The 25,532-nt window shown below is 45.2% G+C and overlaps 2 protein-coding genes across 2 annotated transcripts in view; one reads left to right on the top strand and one right to left on the bottom strand.

The window, feature by feature from the left end:
- Positions 1-576: 576 nt before the first annotated feature.
- Positions 577-8,594, bottom strand: LOC8036945 (uncharacterized HIT-like protein Synpcc7942_1390). Its single transcript, XM_029983883.4, has 5 exons — positions 8,429-8,594; positions 6,331-6,462; positions 5,989-6,093; positions 4,881-4,953; positions 577-760 (listed from the first exon to the last, which is right to left on the bottom strand). The coding sequence occupies exons 1-5, from the start codon at positions 8,558-8,560 to the stop codon at positions 669-671; spliced, it is 534 nt and encodes a 177-aa protein (XP_029839743.2). The 5' UTR covers positions 8,561-8,594; the 3' UTR covers positions 577-668.
- LOC115323501 (DENN domain-containing protein 5B) overlaps positions 8,501-25,532 on the top strand; it is a 91,582-nt gene continuing 74,550 nt past the window's right edge. The window contains exons 1-7 of the mRNA XM_042293206.1: positions 8,501-8,863; positions 9,945-10,054; positions 16,295-16,465; positions 17,167-17,337; positions 19,276-19,504; positions 23,133-23,258; positions 24,730-24,914. Coding sequence (XP_042149140.1) covers positions 8,758-8,863; positions 9,945-10,054; positions 16,295-16,465; positions 17,167-17,337; positions 19,276-19,504; positions 23,133-23,258; positions 24,730-24,914 — 1,098 coding nt within the window. The 5' untranslated portion in view covers positions 8,501-8,757. The remainder of the gene's footprint in view (positions 8,864-9,944; positions 10,055-16,294; positions 16,466-17,166; positions 17,338-19,275; positions 19,505-23,132; positions 23,259-24,729; positions 24,915-25,532) is intronic.

The raw sequence follows: 25,532 nt of genomic DNA, 5'->3' as shown, positions 1-25,532 counted from the left end.
CTAGGCGTTTGCGTGCAGTGTCCTGCTTTGAAAATGTGATTTTCTCCCAAACACGCAATTGTGATATCCAAACTTTTCCAAGTGATCGCGGCGGGTTAGCCCCGTTGAGTGCGCTTCTTGCCGAGCACCGGTGCACTGCGGAGAAGCGAACTCAACGGGGCTACCCTCCGCAGCATGAATACTGTACCGCGGCTTATCTGCAAGCGAATATCGAATAGTCGTAGTGCATCATTCGAAACTGTACTATTCAAAATTTCGAATATTCGCACGCGCGCGGCACGCCGGCGTGCTAACGCGTTCGATGAATGCAATGGAGAGAGCTGCTAGCTTTAGCTCCACTCACTAATCGTTCCCAACCTTCTCCTCCTCTCCCTCACTCTCTCGACGCACAGGACCTTTTCTTTCTGTGCGATGCGTACTTCTTGTACGAGCGATTTGGCCCGCGTTTCGATAAACACCTTGTATATATCTTCGGGCACACAGATTAGTACTTTTTTCTATGATAAGCTCTAACGTTTTATGCATGATATGCCCACAATACGCGAGGTTGAAAGATGGGAAATGAGACATCGAGTATGCAGTGGAAAATAAAAAATAATAAAAGAGACAGTTCTTTTATTACTTCCTCACTTCTCACGAAGGAAACACACTTCTGACTGCCCGTTGGTTCAGCCGGGAGGCCAGCCCATTTGGCGCCCGCCAATGACGTGAACATGCAGGTGATACACGGACTGGCAGCCATCTTTACCGTTGTTGATCACTGCAGATAGATTGATATCACAACTATGAGCCGATATATTCAACATACTGCGTTTAACCAATATGGATTTGTCAAGACACCGCTTTCACCCCCCCCCCCCCCCCCCTTCCACAAGAAAAAAAAATTGTTTTAAGCGTCTAAATAAAGCATTTATAAGAAAAAGAAAAAAAAATCCGCCCATTCCAAAAAGAAAAAAAATATATATATATATATATATATAGCGCAATCTTTACGTTGCGAGACTGATTTCATCGATTATGCTTCGGAATCGCTCTCAACTCAAAATAAGTCTCCACTCTCGCAAAGTAAAAATTGCTTTTTGTTTTCCTGTAAAAGTTTTTTTTTTTTTTTTTTTTTTTTTAACGCCCATGTCGTACCCAGGCACTTAAAAAAAATATACCTCTGGGAGTTCGGTGGGTCACGGGCGATTCCGAACCGTGCTTATATTTCGGGCTTGATGCCTTCAGACGCAGACAACGTTTCAGAAGCGCACCCAACTCCGAATCATTCCGATAATTTAGTTTATTTTGTGGTAGCTTATTCAAATTTTCTCCACGACGTGGGGTTCTTCTTTGTTATCGGCTAACGCTGAAACTCCATTGGCTGCGCAGCCATCATTAGATTGCCAGGACTCGCCGCACTGCGCATTTCTTAAAATGTCAGTTAACTATAAAAGTTATATACTATTTTTTGTTTTGTTTTTGACTGCAGAAACTCATTGACTTTTGAGACATACATCAATCACTTCCAATTCTTTCTGCCGTCTGATTTCGAAACGTAGCAGAAAGAGTGCTCCGTCCTATCCATAAGCACAGGGAGCGTCCGTAAGAACTACCACATTTGGCAAGCCTCGCAAAATTCAAATTCCAAACATACATACCTGAAATGGGGCACGCAAACATAGTCTTGCGAGAAGCTGTACGTGCATTTTTGTCAAAGCTCAAGTCAGAGCTGGTAAAATATTAAATAAAGCAAAACGGGCGACTGTGCATTTCCTATGTCTTATGCCGGACGTTCCTCGTCTGCACCCTAGTTTGTGAGCTTGCTCCAGGAATTTCCCTAGACCCCCCCCCTGGGGGGGTTGGAGACCCCTCCTAGTTTCCCTGGACACCACCCTTAAATCTAAAAAAGAATTTTTTTTTTTTTTTTTTTTTTCAGATTAAAGGGCAACTCTGCTTCTTTTCCAGTAGTGCAAAACTATACAGTTCTCTTTGTCATCATCTACAAAACCCCCATGGCAAATATTACGACTGAATTCCGCCTAGAAGTTCATTAAAATCGCTGTCAAAGTTTGACAAGCACGAATCCGCTGGTTTTGGATGAGACGTGCGGGCCAGACAACACTGCCTGGCTGCATTTCCGCTTCCTCCAAATTCCTTCTCCCGGCACGTCCGTTACGTCATCAAGCATGTACAGCTTCTTTTTTTTTTTCTTTTTTTTTTTTCAATTTCGTTTTCTTTCCCGGGGAGAGCACGGGTGGCGCCAGCGCCGTGAGAGACGTGAGTGACGCGCTCGGCCGACCCGACACTCGACTATTGATACTACTGATAGGCCCATCGCCTCGCTGAGCGCGGCTTGAAAAGGAGGAGAGGGAAGCTGCTTTTGTAAGAATTTTGAGTGACAGGTTAATCTTCTATAATCTTCTGGGAGGAGAATAGCGACGCCTGGTGCTAATCCAGGAGGCACAAAGTGATGCCGAATATACAATGTTGTCCGGCTTTGCCACCGTTTCGGTTTCGGTTTGTGATCATGGCTAGAGTAAAATTACACGAAAAATATTTTATTTTTCCCGAAACAAAGGATTGGGGATTGTTTTTGAGTGCTTCAAAAAGCAAAATCGGCCACTATCTCAAAATTTTTGAAATTAAGCGGAGTTGCCCTTTGTAGAAAACACTAGGGTGCCTACATGTTTCCGCCGCTCCGCTGTTTAGGGTGGCGACAACGTTTGTGATACCTGTTGCCGACAAACCAGCGTTGCCGACCTCGTTACCATGGCAGCCTCCGCTGTTTCGTCGACCATTTTGTCACACTCGCCAGTCGTGCGCTCGCGCTACTCCGGTAATCCTCGTTAGGGCTAGGGAGCGCCCACCGCTCTCGTTCCGACGGCGAGGTTTCGGCGTGGGATGCCGGTCTGTTGCGTTCCATTTTGTCGAGGGGACTCACGTTTCGATAAACGCAACTCATACTTCCTGCTCGCAACTTCAAAGTATGAAACACCCGAATAAAGAGAGCGACAGCCACGACGACCACCATCCCGCTGAGCCTCCGACTCGTCCGACTCCTCTTATGAACGGAAACGGAAGTGGCCTCACAGTGTTGCCGGTGTGTCGAAACTACGAAAACTCAACGTTGTGTACGTTTAGCCAAATAAGAAGTGGGTCAAAATGGCGGTGGGAGAGGATCTGGGAAAGGGTAACAAGAAGTTGGCGCCACCCTAAAGCGGAGCGGAAACATGTAGGCACCCTAGAAAACACCACCTCTCAGGTGTATATACAGAGAAGGGAAACATACATTACGGGTATGAGCATTTGGTTAATAGACGTCTGTAATTTAGCTAGTGGACTAAAAAAGAAACAGTTTTATATTTTATCTAGCCTCTCCTCGGATCGCCCCTCCCCCCTCCCCTCCCCCCACCCCTTTTCCCAATCCATTGGGACACCCCCCCCCCCCCCCCCCCCTCCCCCCCTTGATTAGAATCCTGCGGAAACCCCTGGCTTGCTCCCAGAAGATAATTGTTCATGTTTCGTTAAAAATATTAATTACCGCAATTATCTTGCCCATCGCCAGCCTCGGCTATTAGTTCTTAGCGTTTCTGCGTTCAGCAAGCTACCCGGGAGCGAGCTCGTAAACCAGTGTGCAGACGACAAAGAGGCTGGTATAGGACAGAGGAAATAAACGTCCTCCAATTTGCTTTATTTTCAATATTGGGCTACCTCATAAGTGAGCTAATATATATATACAGGGTGAAACAAGGAGACGCCAGGCTCTTCAAATCGACCGGAAAATTCGGTTTCTTAACCTATCGCGCTACGACTTTGTGCAGCGTTGCCCACAGATGGTGCATTTTTTTTTTTTTTTTTGTAAAATTTGCGAAGTAATATTGTGAACGAAGAGGGGGGAAGGTGATTATTGAATTTATTGCATTAAAGTTACGGAACAGGGGGAAAGGCGAATGTTGCGGGTTCAATCCCCGCTCCTGGCCCAATTTTTCGCCAGCTCTATCTTTTTCTTTCCCTAACTTTAATGCAATAAATTCAATAATCACCTTCCCCCTCTTCGTTCACATTTTTTTTTCTTTTTTTTTCCTGGCTCCGCCTTTTGGCTTTCGGCGGGTTCCTGAAAACTTGGATTCTTTGATTCATTGGATTAAGTACAGTTCATTCATCTGCATATATTCGTTTATATATATATATATATATATATAGAACAGCACCTGAGAATAAAAGACGGCACTCGAGAGAAATATGTTCACAGAAATATATTGCCCTTTAAGGAGTTGGTCGAGGAGGTTGCCAAAAAAGTGATCTTGAAACGTTTCGGGCCTGGTAGGCTCTTCGTCAGTCAAAGTAAGAACACTTCGTTCTCCTTTTCTTTCAATCAAAGGAAAAACGGCCGGAAAAAAGAAGTTAATTCGAAAAATGCTTACCGTTTAGCGGGTATCTACTCAACTGAATTCTCGCTTAAAAGTTTAATATATCCCGATACCAAAGCAGCAAATACATGTCCCAAAAACTGGTTTTATGATAAGAATGGCAGTAATAATATTATATTTAATTATTTCCATAGTATTTGCTGCTTTGGTATCGGGATATATTAAACTTTTAAGCGAGAATTCAGTTGAGTAGATACCCGCTAAACGGTAAGCATTTTTCGAATTAACTTCGAATTAACGAATTAGCAATGTCAGGCTCACATGCCTTAGATCGTTAAGTTTAGTTCCCCATAAAATGTTTGTTCAACCCTAAGCTTTGCCTTATAGGTTGAAACCATGCACATTTTGTTTGTATTGTTAAAAATAATATTCTGCAGTTTCTTTTTTTTTTTTAGATAATCGTTTTATCTTTTTTAGCATACTACTTGTTTTTGGAGTGTTTACTGTGTCCTTTAAAGTCAAGCTTACCTAGTCTATACCCATCTTGAAGTTTTTCTTGGGCAGCCACTTTCTTAGACACTAGCAGTAAGTGGCCTAGGAGCTGCAACATCAATGTTTATTAATTACACTTTCGTAGTGTCTGAAGGTCTTGCACACAAAAACAGCACACCAAGCATATATTGAGCAAGTCAGCACAAAACTAGTCTACATGTAGGAAAGAAACAAGGGTTAGAGATCGTTTGGAACATGTAGAGCATCTACAAGGTGCCAGACAATGCTGAACCTGTTTGTGAAATCTCAATCTTTGTTAGTGCAATGTTTGTGGATGCCCAGAAGGTAGACATACTTTCTCTCAATCTGCAGGGATATCAGAGGTGTAGACCTTTATTTCAATTCATAATTAATATGCCCTGAGCTACTTCGGAGTTTGGCTTTCAGCCTACGGAAGCTTGTTCGTGCTCACATTACGCTTCGTGTGTCAGCCCAACTGTCAAGCGGGCACAATCACTGAATTCATACATAAGCACAAGCTGAGCAAAAAGCAGGAAGGAGCTTGTGGTCTTTATGGTAGACCCCATGACGTGTACACCCAAGTGCCAATCAATATCTATAAAGTCTCTGATAATTCAGCTCAGGTGCAGACACTTAGAGCATTTGTGCAATGAGCAAGACTTCAAGCCCTAGATAAACACAGTTTCTTTTTTCTTCTTCTGGTTGCACCATTCAGTCTGTTGAAGATGGCCAGAGGCATTGCTGAAGATGCTGAAGTACTCCAAGATCTCCAAACTTACTCTCACTCAACGAACATTTCAAGGCATCCCATAAATTGGAACAAAATATTTTAAAAGTGAAGCAGCAATGTCAAAGGAAGCTTTCCTCAAGCTCGCTGATACAAATTTGTACTTCATATTATTGCAAATTAGATTCTCATAGTGCCAACACATGCTTTTTAGACCATGTTGAATAACCTGAGACTGGGGCAGAAGTCTCAGGTTATTCAACATGGTTAACATTCACCAGTTCGCCTGCACCCTTACTATATATTACCGCTTTTTAGACATTCACCAATAATCATTTCCTATCACAAACTGGACCAGAAGTTAGTATGGAGAAAAATCACAAATAGAGAAGTCACCTCAGTGTCCTCAGTGCCCGCATGATCAAGCATGGGAATATGCTTCCTGGGGATAACTAAGAAATGAACCTTGGCCTGAGGGTTCACATCACGAAATGCAAGGCACTGCAAAAGCCAGGAAAAATCATTACGGCACATTTTATCTGTAAAGGCATACAATACTGATAGCAGTGAAACTCCGAGAAGCTGCAAAAACCTGAATTTTCTAGGTAAAAAAAAACAAAAAAACTGGAGTAATAATCTGAAATTATTTTTATGTGGTAGATGTGTAATAAAAAAATGTAAGGCATTCATAGATACTTGAAGGCAATCTTGTGTAGGAATGAGTGAGATTATAACCACCTTGTCATCCTCATAGATGATGTCGGCAGGAATACTTTTGTCGAGTATCTTCGAAAAAATTGTTGGTTTGCCGTCGAAAGCCGGTGCACTTTGTGCCTTCTTTAATTCTTGATCTCCCGTCGAATAACACCTCTATAGACAGAAGAGAAAAAAAATGTCATAGTAGTAAGTTTTAGCAATTTAAAGCAGAACAGTCTGTGATAAACGAAGGCAATTGTGACTATTTTGAAGTCCTCTGCCAACATAACTGCAGATATTATTTTGACGTCCGTGACATCACCTTTAATAGATGCAATAACAGTGTTATTTCGAGATTCACCATCAAAATAATGGAAATCTAATTATTGGCCTCACTTTCAGAAGACGTGAATTTGACTTGAACTATCAAAACAGTAGAGGGCCTGCTGTGTGCTTTCATCTGCCTAACACCAAATCTGTATTTTACGGCCCTTGCCAGAGATAGGAGTACTATATTGACATTTAACTTCGCTGGATTTACCACATTTTATTATGGGTGCAACCATGTTGGAATTGGTTTGGAGCTACTTGGGCCTCTCAATATGTTGTCGGACGACATATGACACGGACTTGAAAAATTTACCAATAGAAGATGACAGGTTAGGGAAGCTGTAGATGCACCGCCACGAGCGCAAATTTTCTGCCTTTCGCAACATGCTGTCGGATGTGCCACCAAAGCCAGGCGGAAAATGAGTGCGTGCTGGAGTGGTCTAATGGGTTCACCTGCAACTGACCATGGTCCTTTCCTAATTAAACAGCTGACTGATGTGCTGTTTGCACCTACACTCGAAAACCGGTGCCATTCATACCCAATGCTTTAAAACCTGCCGTTTCGAAGCTTTCGAAGACTCTCCAGAAATGCATAGAACTCCACAGGAGTGAACCATTCAAAGCAGTCAGTGTTTGAACAGGTTTAATCTTTCAGTCGAGAGCCAGCACGCATGCCTGTTAGCAGTCTTTCATCCAGCAAACAACAGTTTGTTCTAAGAACAAAAAACAACAACAAAAAACTGCTTTGTCTTTTCTGAAAAAAAAACAAAAAAAAACATTTGCACCGAATCTAGCTAGAGGACTCACAGGATGCTGCACAATGCTCACGTGGTGTCAGTCCAGTTCAATCTTGGTAAAGCCTCCCACTATGGGCGGGTTCCAAAACTTGGTAGCTCTAAAACATTTACCGCAAAATCCCGAGATGCCCCATCCCTGAAAGATCGCCCAGCCCTATCTTTGGCTTGATTTGCATAATATTCTTTTCAACATCGAAAGATAGCTCACTCCTGGTAATAGCAGTGTTGGAATCAATAATGGCATTGGCGTAAATGTGGCTAGTTAGCAATGGCTAGATATAAGTGAAATTGCTGACCGGGAAGTAGTCATCTTTACTTCATTGCCCTTTGCCACCTAAACAAGCTTGGTTCTCTATATTTTCACGTGATTTGCTCTTGATTTTCGGTGGGCTATCTCTCGGATATTACGGTAATTGATTTTCACACCTCCGGAAAGTCACGCCTGGGAGGCAAAAATAAAGTTTAGGTAGGTAAAGTCGACGGTCACTGTCATAATGACAAACCGGAATCCGCACGTACTCCGAAAATGACCGGACGGACGTCGAAGTCCACTATCAAGTCCAAGTATACACATGTGCTCTTTTCTATCGTCGCAGATAACGCAAAACGGGGTGGAACGACATACGTAGCTGAGCTGGCATTTTCCAGACGCATTTTCGAGTGCGTCATTACCACAGCTGCGAATGTTTCAAACATGATATCATAAAGAAGAAAAAAAAGTAATAAGAACGTTCTTCTACTGTAGGTGTTATCCCTTATCCTGTTGATATGATACGTGGTTCTCGAGTGACGCTCGCACCCTTCACAGAAGCGCATCTTTCATACGAACAGTGAAACTGAAAACAAGAGATCGTGACTGCGTCGAATTCGGTCTAATCCTGACTCCAATTCAAATTTCCCGTTACGTTACCCCGTTTCCTGCGGAAAGCACAGGAAAGCCGGCCGAAGTCAGGAGAGCCGCGCGCGCCGACGGCTCGCAAAATCCAAAGCAACAAACTCGGAATACCACATACCCTCAGAAACAGAGTTCTCTTCACCTCAAGTGGGCAGTAAGCTTGTTTACAAACTCGCAGAAACGGACTGGAACCAGCGCAGAACATCCGCCGAAGCGAATCAGCTGACGCGAAAACTTTGTGCGCCGCCATCTTGCTTCTGCGTTTTTTATATTTGATTCTGTTTCCTGTCTCGCACGCTCTCGCTTCGTTTCGTTTTCCTGTTTGTGTTTTGGAGCACCCTCCGCGCATGCGCACGCGGCCGTTTAAAAGCCCCGATAAAGATGGCGCCGCGGAGGTGAGGCTGCACTGAAGCGGTGACGAACAATGTCAAGTTGTGCCCCCGAAAGATGACTTCCCTGGGTTCCGTGTTCGCGTCGGAGAAGAGGCTCGTGGATTACTTCGCGATCTGCGGTCTGGACCTCGACTCCGGCTTGGAACCGGACGCACTGTCGGGTAAGAGCTCGCCCGCCGTACCGTACTCTTACGTCGGGAGAAATTGGGAACAGCAGGAAATGAGATCGGTTTCGTTTAGCCCCCCCTCGAACTTTACCGATTCCCTTCGTCGTTCGACGAAAGGAAAGTGTTTGCACCGGTGTTAGCCCTGCAGCACGCTCGCGAGCGCTGTGGCAGACTGCACGATGCTATCGAGCGTACGCGCATTGCGATCCATTGTGCGAGTGCTTTGGTGCACGCACTGTTTCGTTTTAGGATGAATCTTTGAACGATCGCATCTGGCTCGCGTCGGAAGTGTCCAACGAGGTGAGCGCAAACCCGAATATCCCGCTTTTATTTTCTTTTGTTTCTTTCGAGTCGGTTAATAACTTTAGAAAAAAAGAAACAGAAAAACTCTTGCCATTTTTTTTTTTTTCTGTTTTCTTTTCTTTAATTCCGATGGAAAACGCGCAGTGAGACAGTAAACGCAAAAGCTGAAGGTTATACAATAGCGCGTTGACACCCGAGAGCTCGTTGCTTGTCAACCCGACTGATTGCTGTAGCAGTTGCACATGCCCACAATCCCCGAGGAAGTTCAAACGCCTGTCAAAACGTCTGGAATTCCTCGCGTGCTCAAGTGTACAGTGGTCGACCTTCTTTTTTTCTTTTTCCTTTGTTTATTTTTGTTTGCATTGATATGCCCCGCACGTCAAACTCGCATTTACTTTTTTCTCCTTTCGAATAAGTGTACTCATTTTTATTTCTTTACCACTCATAAATGTCTTTCAGAAGGCGGAAAATTTCACGTATTGTATGTTAATTCAATTACAGTGCAACCCAGTTATATCGATACCGCATATAACGATGTATTGCTTATAACGATCAGTTTCTAGACTGGAAATGATCAGTTTCCAGTCCAGATACAGCGATAGTCGGTCATAACAATTGAAAGTTCGAGTTTTCTCATCATATCGTTATAAGTGGGTTGCTCTGTAGTCGTGTGGCACATTGATTACAAGATTTTCTCGCGTGTACTGTTCACGCGCATCGGTTCTAGGTGTGAATTCTTATTCATGAACTTTGCCGTGTCGGCCCGTTTCAGGCGACCACCTGCATTTCACCCCGTTGGACCGATCATACAAAGGCAAGACCTTGGCCCACTTTCCCGAAAATGTGCCATGGAATCCGTTCGACCCAACTGCCATTGGCATGGTGAGTTCTTCGGCTAGGTGCACATTGACTATGTGCAAATTACACAGAAATTATTCACAACATTGATGGGTTAGGCAGTTCAAGCAGAATTCATTCGAGGGAAAAATCTCGGTGATTTCTCTCCGAAGCGTGCAGCATGTGACGAAGCATCCGGTCGCTGTGAGAGGTCCGGTCGCTGTGAGAAACAGTTCTGGTTTGGTGGCGATGCAGTTTGGTTTTGACAATATTTTGTTGCTAAAAGCCTCGGTGCCAAAAGCCGAAGCCTGAAAATTCATCTGCAGTGGTGTCATGAGTGAAAAACACTACATTAAACCGCTAACGCCCACATACCTCCCACGGAAACCTCGTCCGCGCGAACACCAAAGCTGAGGGGGGAGTTCCGCTCGCCGTTCATCACTCGTCTGATTTCTTTTTTATGTAAATACCGCCTTATTTGAAAAGGTGAGTTAACTCTTTTTGGGTGATATGCTTACCGGTCATCAATCACCTGTGATCGGCGGCTTCCACACTCCGCTAAAATTCTGATTGGACACGCAGGAACACATCGTGCCATCTTGTGGATGACCGAAGAACCACAGCTTTGGTTTTTAAATTTTGTCTGCGCTTTCTTCCAAGCTGATGAGCTATCAAATATAAATCTCTGCATGAAGGTGACACTTGTCAAACAAGGCATCTTGCTGAATTCCCAAGCAGCACAAATGTCCTATGAATGTCTACAGGACATCCCTCGAACGTTGGGACATCCTAAGGACATACACAGGACTAAGTATGCTACTAAGGACATTGGGGACGGCTATAAAGATGGCCTGAATTGCACAATTTAACTGTTTTTGCTGCTTGTTTCGTTGGATGACGGCGGCAACGAGGACTGTGGGTATTGTTTGATTGTTCGATTTGAGCTGCTACTGCAACGTTTCATTTCCGAGGTGCAGAATGTCGACAGATGCTCATTGGAGTGTCTCCTTTCGGCTTTCTAGACTGTCCTGAGCTGAGGCACACATTTTATTGGCAAGTCATAAAAACATTAACAAAGGAGAAGTTGGAGCAGTGCTAGGACAAAGCAAGGTTTCGTGCAAAAACAAAACAACAATTTTTTCTGGAGTTCATGCCCCCTCGCTTGCAACGGCATTTCTGAATGGCATTACGCCATGAAAGGCATACTTGCCGACATTGTGTGTACTGGACACACTTTGTACGTTTAGGATTTTTGAAAATCACATGATTTAATGCAGCTGCAAATGTTTACACTTTTTGTTTTAATTTTTGCACAAATTCCTAGTTCAGTTCAGTTGACAAACTTTTTTTAGACTTTAGTATAAACTCTTTTTCTAAAGAGCTCATTGGCTACTTTTTATTGTGTCATAATCAGCCATATGCTGAGTAGTTCTTTAAAAAAAAAAAAATGTTTTGTCCATTCTTCAAAAATCACCACTTTTCCCCGTGGTACAGAAAGAATTAAGGCAATATATAGACAGGGTTTGAAAATTGTAAGCGATACTCAGTTTCAGCGTGACTTCAGAAAAGGCTGATGCTGCAGCCCTGTTAGACAGTTAGAGCAATGGAGCGAAGCATGGGACAGCTCTCCACGGGAGGAGTATGCATCGACGGTACATGGCCACATGCCTCGTTCCAACGCTCTTGATTGGCTCACTGGGGTCGTAGCTGTCGCCGTCTCACGAGTTGTGCCCAAACAGCGTACTGGGGTGCAGGCTACCACCCAATACAAAGGCCATAGCCACTAGTGTCAAGGGTGGGACGGTCGTGCCAATTGCGCCATTTTGATACATCACAATTTCCCGCGCGCCAAACAGCGTGAAATCGACCAAAATTGCACCACGCTGCACCAAAGGTCACGGTAACGCTGGATTTAGTGAAAAGTGAAAGCTCGGTTGACAACCATCGCTATTCCATTGCCACGTGACGCAAGCCGCCGTCCGATTCCTTTTGTTCAGCCGTATCTATCTGTTTATCCATTCATCCAATGGATCATACATGCTGCAATGTATGTATGATGCAACGTAGCATATAGCATTAATGTTCTCGATTCGTGCCCCTTCATTTTTAATCAAGATTTGTTCCTAAATTAAAATATATGGCTGTGTCCAATTTAATGCATTTCACTGTAAAGTTCTTTTCAATGCTTTTCAACACTTGTAGTACAAACCTAGTTTGCTTGAATTGCAACTGGTGGTATGCTGTTTAGAGAAGTTCCTTTTAGCAAATGCCGTTTTACCAATCCCAGTTTACAAAATCCCTTTATAGAGAAACCCAGTTTAGAGAAAATGGTACGAGCCTCCTTTTAGCAAATGTGGCTACTGCAAAGTGGCATGTACAAGTGGGTGACCATTTTTGTAATGAGCCGCTGCAGTCTTTCGTTGCAAAGCAGCTTAAACAAGAAAGGGGGAGGGGGCCGGCCGGCCAACCCATTGGTTGGCCGGCTGGGTTAGCACATGCCCCAGTGATACACCCACGGAGAAGGGGAGCGTTTTTTAAAACAGTGTCCCCTTTCTGATAATTGGCATTTCTCTAAACTGAGGCTCCATTCTCTAAATTGAGCTTCGATAAAACGTGCCTGTTCTCGAAATTGTGTTTCAATGAAATGGCGTTGATCAACCGTAGTAGACCCAATTGTAGCTCATGGTATAACTGACTGAGATGCTTTCTTAAAATGGCGTCACAGTTACACCTAAGGTGCTCCAAAATACAGATTTCTTTTTAATCCTTAGTGCTAAAAAAAAAAAAAAAAAAGAAGATTTTTCTGTTTTCAAGTTTCCTCGAGAGGCAGCTTTTCTGCTCCTAAACTGCTCCAAAATGGAGATTTTTCTGCTCCAAAAATTGCTTCGAAACCAATTTGATCTGTCCCTCCCACCCTTCGTACTATCCGTCCATTCACATAATTGCGTTTACTTGCTAGTTCAAGCTTGATACTACTATTGTGATGGTTGATTTGGAGTTTAGTAGTGTGCAGAAAAACCGGAGTAGGTCTTTCTGCAACTATAAACATGTCGAGGCACTTCGACAATATTGTTACGTTTTTGATTTACAAAAGGACGTCCATATTTAAATTAGACAAGATTAGAAGTGTGTCACGTGCAATCTTCACGTGCACCGTCACCATCTTTCGTGGTTTCTGGCACGCACCTTAGCAGCACCGCTACAATATGATCAAACACTGTTCTAATTTAAAATACTGTTTTACTTCAATGTGTGCACTGCCCAACTTTTATATTGATACGGTAGTTGCAACGAGACTGTCGACAGAAATAAAAATTTAGAACTGCCTAGACATGTGAAGAGAGTATTTGCAAACAGAACATTTATTGTGATCATAATCGTCAACTGTTAGTCAGTCAAAAGAACCGACGTTCCCTTCTGTGTCTGTTCGCTAGACTAAAAGCTTTTTTTCTTTTCTGCACCGCGGTTTCAGGTGTTAGACGACATGATTAGCTACCACCAGCTCGCCTGCACATTTACAGTCTTTTCACGACATTGGGTGTAGTGTAAATAAACATTGCACCATACTTTGAAGTACCACTGTGTATTTCGAGAGTTGTTGTCAGCCAGGTTCCCTCTATGCTATGCTGTTGTGGGACCATTAATACTGAATAGGTGGGCCACTATACAAGCCTTTATACAGATGGGATAGTAAGGTTGTTTCGCAGCCTGCTGAGAAATACCGAATGTGTGTATGGGAAAGGGACCCTTCGTCGAATCAAGGCCATAATTCAAAACAATGGCCACAAAGAAATAAAAATGCAGCCAGTGGTATGAAAAGTGTTCAGTATGTTGTCTGCCTTGATTTAAAAAAGTTATTTACTAACTCTCTTCAATCAGAGTCATAGCCACATGTATTTTGTTTGTGTGTACGTATCTATTTGAATTAGGTTGAAACTTGCACAGTCGTTTTATGTATACACTTTTGTGTACAAAGTGCCCAGAACAAAGCTAAATTATCATTGACATCTTACTTTGATGACAACTTTTCACTAAAAGCTTGTAATCGATATCAGGAACCTGGTTGCCACAGACACTTAAGGAGATAAGAGAACAAACTCGTGCCATTTATTTAGGCAGAAGGGTCTGGTAGGGTGCTAAATGGGTAATGTACAAATGTGAAAATTTTAGGAAAATAGTGCGGGCACTTATACAAGTGCATGTTGTGGCAATGAAAATAAATATAAAATTTTATATAAAGAAAATATTATTGCCCAGTTCTCTTCAAAGAAAGGTTTCACGTAACTAGCTCACCTAGTGCAACATTTTTACACTGAACACTGAAAATGAGGAATGAAATTGGTTTCAAGGTAAATTTAAGACCATTGTGATATAATGCCATACCTTTGTATGCCATTGAATGTTCAAGCCAGCAATACTTGTGGGGTATCCCACCTGCTTTTTATGTTATATAATTGTCTAGCTTTGTTTTTGCGACACTATGGAACTATACCCCAGGCCACCCACGGAAAAGCACGCACAGAGTGTATCATCCCTGCCTTGTTTGCGTTTGAGCGACCGGACTCCGAAACCAAACTCCCCTTAGATAAGACGAGGCTCGTTGACAACGCCAAGTCATCAACAACGTTGCCCAGGCGTACCAATTGCACATGAACTCTAGGTCAGCACTGAAGTGCTCTGGTGCAATGAGTGTGTTCTGGGCTGTCAATTTGCATTGACATAAATTTAGAGGGGGAGCGAGAGTTCACTGCAAACATTCCATTGCTGTGAACCAACTTCAAAAATTTAGCTGTCACTGTGTTTATGTACTAATCTCTTTAATAGACAGTTCTGGTCTTGAAATAGGCTGAGCATCATGCTGTTCTTTGCTTTGTGCTTGTTTTCATTATAAAAGCTTTAATAAATGTCTGGCTTGTTGCCGCACATTCATAATTTCAGCAGAGAATTGAGATACTTGCGTGTGCTCATCTATTCATACTTTAATCAAACTGCCCATCTTTCAGATTTAGTGTGGATTGTCTTTTTGTTTTGGCAATAAAATCTTGTGAGAATTACATTGCACAGAATACAAACTGTATGCAAAACTTGCTCCTTCTTTGGAGTGCACAGCAAATATGGTATAGGTTACACACAAAGTCCAGCTGGTGAGCACAATTATTTGATGCGCGCAGGTCGGAATATGCGATCGCTGCTCATCGTGATGCATGAAATGACTGGTCTGTAACAGTACTTTTTATTATCATTAACCATCAGGGAGAACTAGAGGGTGAATGAATTTAAAACTTTGGAACAGAGCACATGTAACCAGCAGAACCTTTTCAGTGTTCTGCACGGTTGAGTAAAAGAAATTTCAGATAACCAGTATTTGTTACTTGTTCAAGCTTTTATGAACACATTGGAGAACTATTAATAATGAGAAAACAATGTGATATGAGAAAAAAACACAGAAAGTTGCATGTTGTCTACATAATTTCCATTTTATGCCTTCTCACAAACAGGATAAAAAAATCAGAAATCTACCTCTTCAAAAATTTTGGGGAGGAATTAGAAGGAGAGCTTTTTCCCAAAATGTTTGTCCAAAGGCTCTGTTGCTTTGAAGTTCTCTTCTCTGTTAACCTTGGTGAAAAATGTTTATAGGTACATTTTATCAAGATATAAGTTGATAAGCAGCTGAATCGATTTCCCCTTTCCCTCTTCATGATGGCTGGATGAAGAGGAAATAAGTCTTTGTAGTAATTTCTGGGTGAAAGATCATAAGGGGATACAGGGAATTTAAGCGGCACCATTCTAAGTCACCGTAGTAAACAAAGCCTACAGCATGTGGCCACTGATACTTTAACATGTAAGTTGAATGGTGGCATACGTCGACGGAACAGTTACCTTATTCTTTCCCTGTCAGTCTGTTGGGTGGAAAGTGCATGCACTCAGTTGCGAAGAGCCCCTTCTGTCGCACGGATCGTAACTTTTAGCTGTATTGTTATTAAAAGCCTTAGCTTTAATGTTTGGTTTATAAGGTAAAGCTTAGCTGTTGACATTAAAAACACTGGCTAGATGGCACAAGCCACCCCCTAATTGAAGGGGTTCACTCCTATTAAACATCACAAAAAGGTTGCTGTATTTTTCAACCTGCAGCACAGTTGATGTCCTCGCTAAAATAATATGTGCGCGCCAAATTGATTTTTAAAAATCGGGCACAGCTGTTTTGTCAAGCGCAAATGAAGTCTTGTCCTGCGTGGATGGCTCTTGACGGAGACGTTGTTGAATCGTAACCGTCTCTCCTCGCAGTTGTGCCTGCCCCACGGCCTGTGCTTCCGAACCCAGAAGCACCCACGGCAGCCCTTCTTCCACCCATTCATCGTCACCAGGGAGGACGGGTCACGCACCTACGGCCAGGCCCTCACCTTCTACGAGGAAGTCACCGACAAGCAGATCTGCTCTGCCATGCAGACCCTGCAGGTGAGCTCGACCGCCGCTGGGTTGCTTACGGGAAGGTCTCGCCAGACGCCGTTCTGTGCTGTGCCACCGCCCTGTGCCACCGATCCTGCCGGTAAACGTACCCGCATTCACCAGCAGCTGCCCCTGGCAAGCTGTCTCTCTTATAGTCTATTGCAGGCTAAAAGTGGTGGGACACGCTCTTCCTACAAGGCCCTTTCACTCTTTCTGCCTTAGCAGAATGAACGCTGTAGAGGAGGCTAGTGGAGAGGAAGAAACTGTCAATCATGGCAAGCAGTGAGTTTTGTGTGAGAGGCTTGTCCTGCTGTTCATAACTTGCAACGAACTGTAGTGTCCTCGACAGAAGACACTAAAAAATTACCTTGGTCCTACCGGATCATATCATTATGCATGAAACACGTTTCTAAGTCGATAAATATCGGTGACTGACAGTAGGCGATGGTGGGCACATGACCATGTGGAGAGACGATGCATGATATGGTTGTGCGACGTAACCGTGTGGAGGGATGTCACCTCATATGACATGGTCGTGTGATGGGGTCACATGGTGTCTTGTGGTTACGGATGTAACCACGAGACACCATGACGTTGCATTGATTTTGTGCGTAAGTATGTACAGATTGTTTGCGTGATGCTTTTCCGTAATGCTGGGAAGTGCCCATATCTATGCTGCAATATTTTAATATGAATGCTGTGCTGCACAGGCAATGCACCTGACAGAACTGAGCTCGAGCGCCAACAAAACCCCTCTGAGTCGAACGGCAGCGGTGAAGCAAGAGGCGCCGGTCTCAAGGTCTCTCCCAAGGTCATTTCGACTCATGGCCACTTCCAGGTCTTCCGACTCCACTGCACCAGCCCTCTACGACATCACCAAGGTTGGCTTCCTTTCATGACGCTGATGGCACCAGTGTCATTTTTAAAAGCTTTCCCAAAACTTTCCAGGTGTAAGCGAGGTAGATCCTCTGACAGGAAGGGCAGAAAACAACAAGACAACAGTATAAAGCTTTTTTTTTTTTAAATCTTGTTTGAGAGATAAGGAAGGTTTCAAGAAAAGGAAGAAAAAAAAGCCATGGCCAGCTGGTCATTTAGCTTCTATCGGTGGTGTAGCCAGGGAGAACGCTCATGGGGCTTCACCCTCTTCCCCCCCGAAGTCCAGCCGACCCTGTAATTAGTGATGGACCGAATCTGCCAAACTTCGAATTCAGCAAAATTCGACACATGCCAAACTTTTTTTTTGAAGGGAAGTTCGGCTAAGATTCGACAAACATCTGTGCATGCACAAGAACGCGATGGGGCCATGGATTGCATGTGCAAATGGACGCCGTTCGGTCGTGCGGTTACCATCGTACAGCGTGCTACTACCAGCGGTTACAACGAGGTGCGGAGTGGGCAGGATGGTAACTGTGTGTTTGTCAGCCTTTGTGAGTGTGGTTCTCTTTAATATTTTCTGCCTCAAGAACGGAAGATTGACCAGTAATTGATGCAAAAAGTAACCAAGTCCCCTGTGCAATTGACAAATGATGCGGTACATTTGGCATAATGTGATTTTCATTTGAACTTTCCAGTGATTCAATGATGTAGTTTCAACATTTACTGACAAGTGCTTTAAAGCGCTCCTTGCTATTAGACGCACACATCCATGCAAAGTTGAAGTGACTTAAATCGAAAAGCATGCATATTTACGAGAATATTATTGCTTCTGGTGAGGGCTCAGCAGCCAGTGCATTCATTTTCGCACACGAAACAGCGACTCGCAGAGAGAATAAGAACACAGTGTTACCTCCTTTATTTCAACAATACACACTTGCAGGCTTGCGCTGATGAGACCTCAAAAATGAAAGTTGCTCATCATGACTGCTCTGACTGTGCAAACCTGTTGTCACACCACTTCTCCAAAAATTCACTTTAAGATTACCAGTGAACACACAAAAACTACACCGATACAATTATCTTGTAGAATATCACCTAATTTAGTAATAACTGGGTCAATAGGCATTAAAAAAACCTAAAAACTTTCTTCACACGCAAAAACAATATATCAACTTTTAGGTCTGGCACCAATGCATCTTTGCCGAATCTTTAGAAATTTTCAGCAAAAATTTGGTTTTGCCCAATCTTAAGATTCGATGCCGAATTTCAATTCGGCACCGAATTGAAATGGAAATTGCGTACGGCCGCCGATTCACCGTTTGCGACGTGGTCCGTCAACAAACCGAGTCCAGCCTGGTTCTTTCACGGGAGTAGGATTCCGCTCCCCGTTTATTGGTACATAAAACACAACACTACAAAACACTGAATCTGAACTACAAATACACGTGACATTAGACAAATATTTACAAACGCACGTTAAGCCCAAAGCTAAACAGAAAGAGGGCCCCCAGGCCTCGTGTCCCGCGATTACCCTAGATCCGGTCGCCACACACTTGCCTGGGTTCGGTAACGTCCATAGTTCTAAGAGACTCTTTGTCCCCTGTCTACCGAGTATATCTCGATCGATGGGCAAGGAGGTTTCTCCTCGCCCGCCATGGGGCGCCTGCAGTGCCATCCAGTGGCTAGGAGAGAAAGCGGCACGTCGGGAGGCGAATTCGAGATCCCGATCGATCCTGCGTCGACACGACCATGTGATCATGTCTGAGGCGAGGCAACTGCATAGCTGCCTCGCAGCCAAGATGGCAGAGTGGTTTGATGGGCGCCCTCGTGAGTGCACGGTGCGCTATAACGCGACGTCTAGGCCAGGCACTTGTTCATGTGTGCTCGAGGTAGTGGTTTCTGGGGACGTTGGCCGACCCGGGGATGTGCCGCTCCTGTCGCAGGACACCCTGTACGTGAGCAAGGTGCTGTGCCTGGTGACCTCGCTGCCCGTGGTGAGCGCCAGCCGGGTGATGCTGCAGACCCTGCTGGGTATGGTGCAGGCCAGGGAGTCGCCCCCACTGCCCCTCGAGTGCTACATCTACAACATCCTGTACGAGCTGCCCCTGCCCCCGCCGGGACGCTCGCTGCGCCTGTCCTACCTCTATCAGGACCATGTCTGCCAGAGGCCGGGTAAGGACTTGGACCACTTCGCGTCCCCAGCGTACGATTGGCACAGGGGGTGGGGGAACCTGTATTACTCACCCGGGTACAATGTGGGTCCCGTCTCACTCGTGGCTTGGATGTACCCATACTCTGATGCCTGGAACATGTCTCCAGCGGGTGTTTACCGCAACCGAAAAGTTGTATTGTACAGCGGAGCTGTCAAGGGCCAGTTTTCTGAGGATTGCAGCCCCTGCAAAGAAATGTTGACACAAAACTCTGGACAGCTACTGCTATCTATGAGTGACGGCGGCAACCAGACAACCAGCTTGCCAGCCTCGCTCATAGGTGGCGGCAACCTTTCCGGCCCTTCCACTCTGGTTTTCACCAGAGTGGAAAGGCTGAATTTCTCTAGGCATCGTCCTAGATGTCGTCCTCGAGATTGTCGTAGAAGTCGTCCTTGAGGTCGTTCAAGACGTCGTCTTCGAGGTCGACCTTGAGGTTATCCTTGAGGTCGTCCTAGACTTTATCCCTAAGGTCGTCCTAGGCGTCGTCCTTGAGGTCGTCCTAGACGTCATCCTCGAGGTTGCCCCAGAAGTTGTCCTCAAGGTCGTCCTAGACGTCGTCCTCGAGGTTGAGCTAGACGTCGTCCTTGAGGTCGTCCTAGACGTCGTCCTTTAGGCGTCGTCCTTGAGATCGTCCAAGAAGTCGTGCTTGAGGTCGTCCCATCATGGTACAGCTTCGCTGGTCTTCCTTCTTCACCAGAGTGGAAAGGCTGAAAGTATTTCTCACTCGCAATGCGTGAAGAAATGAAAGCAATAGCTGTAGCACGGTCGCGCAACGCGGGTGGGACGGTGCCGTCGCATACTTGAGGGCGGAGGTGCGACGCGGTTATTTCTCGTAGCCGTCGTGGTTGGCGTCGTGGATGCCACTGACGACTGCCACCAGTGACCCATGAAGTGAGTGGGTAAGCGCTTTGGAAGCTTCTAAAGCCATCCAACATTACGCGTAGCAACTGGTAACTGCCAAAGAGAGATTTCTCATAACGTGAGTAATGTTTTTAAACGAGTCTTTCAAAACGGACAACACAGTGAATTGGCCTTCATTGCGCAATTCTTAGCGGGACGCAGGGGCTGCCCTTTTCGCTTGCCCACACTCGCCTTGCGTGGCATGACGGACAGAGCCCCAACTTCGCTCCGCAGAAAAAAGGAGAGAAAAATAATTTCTTTATTTTTTGCGCCCATGGCGACGACGGGCATCGAGGACAAGATCTCTGTAAAACGTCGCCCATAAAGCTGTCAGTTAAAGTTGTTCCTCCCGGTGGTGTGGGAGGCAGGTTCCGCTTCGATGGTCTGGAGCGTGGTGGCACGAACGTCGCTGAGTGACGGGTCGACTCACTGCTTGTAGAGAACTATGTGCATTTATTTACACTCTAGTTACAAGTCCCAACTTGGGAAACCATCCTGCCTCGTCTAAAGTCTCGACCCCCGTCCCCAATTTCTCTCCATCAAGTCCAAAGTCCGAATCCCTCAAAATCCTCTCCGCGCTCCTTTTGTAGGCCCGTAGGGGCCTCCTTTCCCCTCAGGAACCGACCAATCTCTTCAAATTCCGCCACTCACACGTGGTACACTGTTCTCCAATGGTCGGCGAGCTGTCATTTTAGCGTCCCAACCGCCAAACCCAAACTCCTTGTAGAGTTGTTCTCTGCAATTTTCCCAGCCTGACTGGCGCCAACCGCTAAGTTATGGCATCGGGCAAAAAGCGACAATTTTATACAAAGCGGCAAAACCCTCTGCATACACGCACATTCGGCTATAAGCCACAAGCATCTTCCAGCGCGGGCTCTTTCGGTCCCGGTCCGAGCAGACCCCCGAAACCCGAGACGCTTCTTAACGACCGCGGTGGGGACCGCTCCCGCACCGCGGCCGCTCTGGCCCCGCCGACCCAAACGTAGAAAGCTAAAAAAACACAATGCCGACGCAACTCTGGAAAGATAAACTTTCCTAACCAAAAGAAAACACCTTAATTAATAAGCATGACTCCTAAATACTTAACTCTGTCGCTTCAGAAAAAGTGGTCCCTCAATTTCCACCGAGTGGCGTCGCAGAAGTAGCCTGCTGTTGCATGTCGCATGTCGTGATCCTGGCAGCGCCTTAGCAGCGGCGTTGGATGCAGCAGGTGCCTGTTCCGCTGCGGGTCGCTCACCAGTTTGTCAGTCCACGGAAGCTCCGACCGCCAGAAGTTGGGACGCCGCGACGACAGCGACACCCACCTTAGCTTGCGCTTTTCGCCGGCATTTCTACGACCGACTGCCAGGATTGCGACATTTGACAGCGTGACAGCGTTCTGTGACGTCATTTGTTGCCACTTCAGGACCATTTTTGGCTCGTGGGCGGGATAGGACTCTAAACACACCAATCGGAGACACGTTCCAAGCGCCATACCCATACTCCGTTTCACTTTAGATGCGAGTGGATCCGAAGATACAAGCACTACAACAATCGTACCGGCCATTTTTTTTTTTTAAAGAGAGCAGTGTTTTCAGCTAACGTAAACCAACTATAAATCGCGGAAAGTTCGAACGCCGCGAGAATGCGCTGCTAGCAGTTGAGATAGAGTGCAAAAGTTTGAGAGCTTGAAGTTACGAATGAAGAAAGAATAAAACAATTAAAACAGGGACAACACAACCCCCTGAGCCTACTATCGTCTAATCAAGGACTGACATTTGAACGCTTGTGGGATTTATATCGGTGAAAACCATTTGTCAAGAAGAAAGAGAGTATTGTTTTCTTTCTTGCTGACAAGATATTTTTCACTGATGTAGCTGCCAAAAGGCGCCCGCAATGTCGGTTCTTGTTTTGACGAAATCAGGCTTTAGGTGGACGTCGGCTGACAGAGAAATTTTGTCTTTATCAATTACTGTAAAACCCTTTATTTTCGCGGCCCCTATTTTTCGCGAATTGATCACAGAGGACATAATCGCCGCTGTTATATATTGATTGATATCGATTGAATCAGACCCAGACCCATGGATTCAGACGGGCCGCCAACATGTGTGTGTCCCACACAGCTAGGCCTGACTTTTATTCACAAGGGCAAACCGCCGCTAAGAGGGCGCCACTAACATGTCGATATATATATAACAGCCGCCACTAAATTTCGCGAATAGCAGACGCCTGCATTGAAACTCTTAAGGATCAAAATTTTCGCGTGCCCTTAAATTTCGCGAATATTTCAATTCGCGAAATTCGCAGAAATTAAGGGTTTGCAAACATTAAGGGTTTTACAGTATCTTTCAATCCAGGTAACGTCACATTCTCAAACTTTCGCATTTGGTCCTAACCTCTAGCGTCACATTCTCATCGTGTTTCAGCTTTCTATGATGCTTAGTTCATTTATCTGGGCCAAAAAACACAGTTCTCTTTTCTCAGGAGCGCCCTGTCATTTTTTTTCTCTTCATTCCTTGATAACGCTATCACTCGTTGGGGAATGCCGGCTTTTTTACTTCGCCATCTAAATGTCCAATGAAAATATGCAATCAAAGCATTTGCCTTAATTAAGGACTGTTCTCATTGGCTCTTTCGAGAATGGGATGTGGCTTTTCGTCGGCTGGCGGGATCGGTTTGCTTCATGCAATTGTTGATTCCTCTTTGTGCAGGGACAGGAGAATTGCCTTTCTTCGACTACTCCTTCCGTGATCTCTTCATGACGCTCGGTTTGGAGAACTGCGTCCTCCTCTTCACCAGCGTCTTGTTTGAGAACCAGATCCTGCTCTGCTCTGAAGGTGGGCGTCGCATTTTTTTGTTTTCTCTCCACATCATCCAAAAGATGCCAGCTTGCTGTGGTGTGTTTACAATGTGTTTGTTGCAGAAGTTGAATTATGTAGCAATTAGCTTTCGTGTTCTCGAACCTGCGGAACCCGCAGAACTTTTAGGAGCCTGCGGAACTTGCAAACAGTAATGAATGGACTAGGAAGTGTTTGGCTCGAAGTTATGCGTCGACATGGTGGCTTAGATCACCTAGAATAGTGCTCCAGCTGGGAAAACACTTTGCTTGGAAGCAGAGACGGTCGAGAAAACTTGGGAACTCGGGGGAACCCACGAGGAAATTCTGGGAAATCCCTGTGTTCCCAGGAACCCTTTTTGGGAGCCCATGCTCTGGGTCAGGGGTCTCCCAACGTTTTGGCTAAGATGCCGGATTGGAGACTTTTTTCATTTTTAAGTGCTGGAAAATAAGTATGTAAATATAAATGGCGAAAAACTTATGAAATAGACCTAGATAAGCTACCGTCTAAAAATAAAAATTCAAGTTTGAGTAAGAATAAAAAGAGAACCTAAGGTTGTTTAATGCATAAACTATATATTTAAATTCAGTTATTATTTTGTCATTTACGACATTACACAATAACTGTGGCAGGAAACTCGACCGGGCATTACTCAGGATGCGTAGGAACTTTGGCATGTATATGCGACACAGAACAATGAGTGGCAGGTCTGATAATAATATATAATATAACACGAGACATTAAATGCAACCAGACACAAGAACATGAAGGAATTTTAACATAGTTGTACGGGCATGAAACGGGGAATTATAGGGTTGGCTCTGCAGGTGACAATGATGTGCGTTAAAGATAATACATTGCTATCAACGCGATATCACTCAGAGTGGCTACGGTGCGTTTGCTGCGTGTCGCCGCGCAATTTCTTCATGCATGCCCTTTTTTTTTTTTTTTTTTTTTCGCCGTGTGCAGTGGGTTTGTTAGAAAACCAACTGCGGCCCGATCGAAAGGCTTCCGCGGACCAAATGTGGCCCTTGAGTGGGGGTTTGGAGACGCCTCTTCTAGGTCATGGAATCTCAAGCTGGGTTCTCCGGTGTACCCTAGGGAGATCCCCAAGCTCCCGAATGGCCTTGACCGTCCCTGCCTCCTAGCAAAGCGTCCTTCCAGTTCAAGGGCTATTCAAGTGGATCTGACCCATCCACTTGGCTCGTTCAATTTACCCGCATATTGAACGCAGCAACCAATAGTAACTATGAGCTAAGCACTCCCTAGTATGCACATTATAGTTTACAAGGTCCGTAGACTTCTGCACTGCTTTATCGCATCGATGCCGAGGTTCGAAGGGGTTCCTCGGATGCCATCCGAGCTCGATGTGGGTTCCTTGAGGCTGAAAAGATTGAGAACCCGTTCTCTAGGTGCGCCGCCGTGTTCGTCCGCTCCCGCCACAATGCGTGTGTCCCTCCCCTCTGCGCAGACTACCAGAAGCTGATGCTGGTGGCAGAGTGTGTGTGCTGTCTGCTGCTACCCTTCCAGTGGCAGCACGTGTACGTGCCCATCCTGCCCCATTCCTTGCACCACTTCCTGGATGCCCCCGTGCCCTTCATCATGGGCCTGCGCCATCTGCACCAGGATGCCCTGGACGCGGTTTGCCCCGGGGAGGTAGGATCGGTCGATTCGTTGCTCGGGTTTTTATCGGTGCAAGATCTCCCCAGGCCACTGAGTGCCGCCCTGTTACGCTCAATTCATAAAGGCTGGTTCACACGCTAACGACCGCTTGTGGACGCGTTCTTACTATCTCTTCCGGCGAGAGAATGCGCTGGGGCCATCTATGAGGTGGCCCTGGAACCACGTTTCACTACTGTAAAGGTTTTGCAGTATTTGCGAGGTCAAATATGCATGCTGCCTACGAAAAATGGTCGCTCATAACGTTGTCAAAAATTCCTCGAATTAAGTAAGTAAAAATGATGTGCGAGAGAAACAGGAAGTCTGCGGAAATCCCAGGTGTTCCACAGCTAGCCCGGAGCCGTTTGTGCTAAGAGTGTTTGTCCGCCTTAAGGAGATTTGACAGTCTGGCAACCACAGCTGCATAGTCTGACAGCCGAGTGGTGACTTCTTCTGTCCGCCATTTTGGGGCTCTGATTCGTAAGTATTCTATGCGATTTCTCAGGATAAACAAAAAAAAGAAATAACGCCAGTTTGTGTTATCGCAAAATCCGCCAGTTCTGGCAGGCAGCAAGCTCCACCTATTGGCCATACTCTTCTCAGTATAAACGGCTC

This window comes from Ixodes scapularis, unplaced genomic scaffold, assembly GCF_016920785.2.
Source record: "Ixodes scapularis isolate PalLabHiFi unplaced genomic scaffold, ASM1692078v2 PGA_scaffold4__175_contigs__length_147842914, whole genome shotgun sequence".
NCBI lineage: Eukaryota > Metazoa > Arthropoda > Arachnida > Ixodida > Ixodidae > Ixodes > Ixodes scapularis.
The sequence above is the reverse complement of the archived record's forward strand: the minus strand, read 5'-3'. Positions and strand labels throughout refer to the sequence as shown.